At 36.6% G+C, this 5,000-nt stretch overlaps 1 protein-coding gene across 1 annotated transcript in view; it reads right to left on the bottom strand.

Moving 5' to 3' along the window:
* cdk14 (cyclin dependent kinase 14) overlaps positions 1–1,694 on the bottom strand; it is a 285,314-nt gene extending 283,620 nt beyond the window's left edge. Inside the window, exon 1 of the mRNA XM_056474723.1 lies at positions 1,370–1,694. Coding sequence (XP_056330698.1) covers positions 1,370–1,463 — 94 coding nt within the window. The 5' untranslated portion in view covers positions 1,464–1,694. The remainder of the gene's footprint in view (positions 1–1,369) is intronic.
* Positions 1,695–5,000: the final 3,306 nt, after the last annotated feature.

The following is a 5,000-nucleotide window of genomic DNA, read 5'->3' as shown; positions in this document are numbered from 1 at the left end:
AAAAAGGCATTGTGAAAAGTAACTTTGGGTGTTTTTATTTACAAAAGTTTTTTATTGTTTTCTTACAAGCACAAATATGTAATAAACTAAAGTAACTCCATATTTTATTTACAATTTTATTTTTCAATGTCTTACCAGCAAAAAAAACAAATACTATAAAAAGTATTGCTCAGTGTTTTATTTACAATATTTTATTTAAAATGCTGTCTTACTAGCAAAAAATTTAATTATGAAATCACATACATCCATATTATATAGTATATTAAAAACAGTGTGTGAGCCGAGTAGAATATCCGAATTCATAAAATTCGAATTCCACCCGGATGACTTACTGCTTCCGGCGAGATTCTGAAGTGAGCATTCGATGCATGCTGCGCTATCCCATGATGCCCCTCGAGAGAATTCATGAATATAAGTGATGCGACGCAACTCACACGGGTAGGTCATGTGATCATGACAAAATGATGGATTTAGTACATCCGAATTCCATTCATACTTCTCACATTGATATTGTATAGAACGCACTTTTCTAACAGCCGAGTAATACATTTAAATTTAAATGCAGTACCTACTGAGTACACTGAAAATAGTGTTGCATGCAAAACTGTTGCAAACAATTTTTTGTGTTGAATTTAAACAAACAAATTAAATTTAATAATGTTCAACTTAATTTGTTTGTTTAAATTCAGCCCAAATAAAATGTTTACAACCACTTAACGTAAAAAAAAAAATTGAGTAAATCCAAGGAATCATCTTTGAATATTTTTTTTCAGTATAGTAGACGGTTTTGGACGCAACCAATGCATGTGATTTACTAAATTTAAAAAGAAAAAATTCTTACTAGCAAAAAAATGAAAAGTAATGTTGAGTGTTTCATTAACAAAATAAAAATAGAGGTTTTACTAGCAAAAAAAAATTATTATGAAACTAACGTTAAGTGTTTATCAGCAAAAAAATTGTAAAAATTGTTGTCTTACAAGCAAAAATAACTTAATTATGAAATGACATTGATACTTTTCTAACAGCAGAGTAGTACATTTAAATTCAAACGCAGTACCTACTGAGTAGTAGGCGATTTCGGACACAGCCAAAGTTTAAAAAATCAAATAAAAAAGTTGTCTTACTAGCAAAAAAAATGTAACTATTAAAATAAGGATTGGTGATTTATTCACACATTTAATTAATTTATTTTTTTATGTTGCCTTACCAGCCAAAAATGTCATTATGAAAAGTAACGCTGGATGTTAACGCTACTTCGGCTTGCCATACTGTACAGATGTACGTTAAGCAACGGTCATTCAGAGAAATAGCAAACTTTCCGTTAGAAGTGACGAGCCGGTCAACAATAACGGCGTGTTGTCGGACTCACCGATGCGACTGAAGCTCTCGGACAGAGTTCTCCGTAGTTTCTTCATTTTACCGATCTTCTGAACCGGTTGAGCTGCGGGCAGTAAATCACACATGTCGGCTTTCTGTCAGGATCTGCTGAGGGGCTTCTGGATCTCCGAGACGCGCCTAAAAGAAGATCCGTTGTGAGGTAAAAACTGTCCTTCAGAAGCAGATACTCATTCCCGAGGACTCAACACTGCACTAGCTGGACTAATAATCAGGTAATGCGCGGTTATGTGGAGAGAGGAACTTCTGCAGAGTGTCTACACGCCGCGCTTTTCTTCTGGAAATAACCTGGATGTCATTTTTTGGGATTCTCTGCTTTCGCTTGGCGAGAGAGTGCGGATAAAGCGGAGTTAGTCCCGCCTCTTCTGGTTTCCTATTGGCTGTCGAGTTGACATCTCATCTTTCATTGGTTGGGTCAGCTGTCAGTCACATGTAGAGCCCCGCCTTACCTTATAATAAGAGCCAGGCGCGTTTGGACAATTGAAGACGGTCACATTTGTAGTTTTTAATATCAGTGAATCCTTTAATTCAGAAGAGCAAACTGAAAAAATAGATTCAAGACTAATAGATTCAATTGAAAGGTTCTGTGCGGGTTGATTTAATACACAACGAGATTTTATTTCATGATTTTATTCTTTATTTTTAAAAATTAACTTAATACAACCAAAATCTGTGTGTTTGCTATTCAAAAGCAAGGCAATACATTGATCAAAATGCATAATAGACACATAGCTAGACAAATTATAATTAATAATTATGAGTATAAATAAATTATAGATGTATATATAAGTTATATAATAATAATCTGATAATATATGCTAATAATATATGTTTTTCCTCAAATATATATTATTTCATTCTTTCATTCATTTTCCTTCAGCTTAGTCCCTTATTTATCAGGGGTCGCCACAGCGGAATGAACCGCCAACTTCTCCAGCATATGTTTAACACAGTGGATGCACTTCCAGCTGCCACCCAGCACTGGGAAACACCCATACACACTCATTTACACACATACACTATGGTCAATTTAGTTCATCAATTCCCCTGTAGCGCATGTGTTTGGGCTGTGGGGGAAACCGGAGCACCCGGAGGAAACCCACGCCAACACGGGGAGAACATGCAAACTCCATACAGAAATGCCAACTGACCTAACCGGGACTGGAACCAGCGACCTTCTTGCTGTGAGGCCACATGCTAACCACTGAACCACTGTGTTGGCCTATATATTATTTCAAACTCGTAAAAATACCCAGTATACACACTATTATACACAAAAAAACATAAACAACAGCACAATCTTTGACATTGAAGACTGCTGTAATGATTTTGAAAATTCAGCTTTGCCTTATTTGATTAATTTACATTTCTAAAAAATATATAATATAATATATATATATATATATATATATATATATATATATATATATATATATATATATATGGTGCGAACTTGATTGGAAATATAATTTATGTAAAGTTAAATAATAAGCAATTTACTGTTATGTGTTAGCCTCACTGCAAGAAGGTCGCTGGTTCAAGTTCCGGCTGGGTCAGTTGGCATTTCTGTGTGGAGTTTGCATGTTCTCCCAGTGTTGGCGTGGGTTTCCTCTGTGTGCTCCGGTTTCCCCCACAGTCCAAACGCATGCGCTATAGGGGAACTGATGAACTAAATTGGCCGTAGTGTATGAATGTGTGTGAATGAGTGTGTATGGGTGTTTCCCACTATTGGGTTGCAGCTGGAAGGGCATCCACTGCGTAAAAAACATATGCTGGAATATTTGGTGGTTCATTCCGCTGTGGTGACCCCTGATTAATAAAGGGACTAAGCTGAAGGAAAATTAATGAATGATTGATTAATTCCTAGATTGACCATTATTAGCGGTGCATGGGAAAATAAGGCTGATATTCAGAATCAGAAAGAGCTTTATTGCCGGGTATGTTCACACATACGAGGAATTTGTTTTGGTGACAGAGCTTCTACAGTGCAACAGGATTACAGAGACAGGACAAAAAACAGATCAGAAATATATTTAAAAAATAGAAGTAAGTAGTGAGTGCAAATATACAGATTGACAAGTGTATGTACATGTTTATTACTATATACAACGTTATATGTGCAGCTGTTATGTGCAAATTGGCATGTAAAGTGTGTTGTTAAATAAGTGTATATGTGTATTAAAGTGTATAGCAAGTAGTGATGTTGGCTCCACAATTATTATCATCAAGTGTTCATGAGATGGATTGCCTGCGTTCTGGTGCGCAGTGCTCTGTAGCGTCGACCAGAAGGTCAAAGTTCAAAGAGGCAGTGTGCTGGGTGTGAGGGGTCCAGAGTGATTTTGGCAGCCCTTCTGCTCGCTCTGGAAAAGTACAGTTCTTGGGGAGTAGGAAGGGTTGTACCAGTGATTCACTCAGCAGTCTGAACTATTCGACGTAGTCTTTGGAGGTCGTATTTAGTAGCTGAGCTAAACCACACAGTTATTCATATGTTCACTGAAAAAAACTAAATAAATTGTAATATTTAATGTGGATAATGGATAACTAGTATTCTTTTTGGACTTTTTTTATATATAAATATGTTTGTATATATACATATCTCCACATTTACTTGTAAATTCATTTACATGTGATATCCAAATGATTTCTAATCTTTGCTATTAAACCCAATAATATTAAGTGTTCATATCTAACATTAGCCTACAATATGTTTGATAGCTCATACAATGCTTTAATTTTCCGAGCGCTCTCCACACATTTGACTATCCAGTCAGCACAGATGAGCTCTGGATTTGACCGCTATCAGATTATGACAGTAAGGCAGTTTGTGAACGGGTTTTGTGTTGGTCAGATGTGTTTGCGCAGCAGGAATCAGCAGAAGCGTGTGTGTGTGTGTGTGTGTGTGTGATTTGCTTTGACAGTGAACTTGATTAAGGATTGTTTACATTAGACCGGACTGTCCTGTAGAATCTCATCTCGTCCTCCACGTTCAGCAGTTTCCTCCAGACACGCTTTAAATAATAAAACAATCTCTCAACTCAAACGACATCTTCAATAGGGTTTCTATTCAGGATGAAGGAACTGGAGCCTGTTTAGAGTATTTTGAAGACATTATTTTGTGCTATAAAATGCTTTCTTTTCATTTAAAACTTCACTTTTTTATTTATTTAATACTTTTAATTGTATGTTGATGATGTCAGAACATTAATGGGGTTCCTCCTGGTGATCCTGTTTCCCCCACAGTCCAAACACATGCGCTATATAGGAATTGATGAACTAAACCGGCCGTACTGTATGAGTGTGTGTATGAATGAGTGTGTATGGGTGTTTCCCAGTACTGGGTTGCAGCTGGAAGGGCATCCACTGTTTAATGTTTAATTGATGAACTAAATTGACTGTAGTGTATGAGTGTGTATGAATGTGTGTGGGTGGGTGTTTCCCAGTACTGGGTTGCAGCTGGAAGGGCATCCACTGTTTAATGTTTAATTGATCAACTAAATTGGCAGTAGTGTATGTGTGTGTGTGTAGATGTGAGTGTGTGTGGAGGTGTTTCCCAGTACTGGGTTGCAGCTGGAAGAGCATCCACTGTTTAATGTTTAATTGATAAC

The sequence above is a fragment of the Danio aesculapii genome, chromosome 16 (assembly GCF_903798145.1).
Source record: "Danio aesculapii chromosome 16, fDanAes4.1, whole genome shotgun sequence".
NCBI lineage: Eukaryota > Metazoa > Chordata > Actinopteri > Cypriniformes > Danionidae > Danio > Danio aesculapii.
Note: the sequence above shows the minus strand (reverse complement) of the source record. Positions and strands in the feature narration are given on the sequence as shown.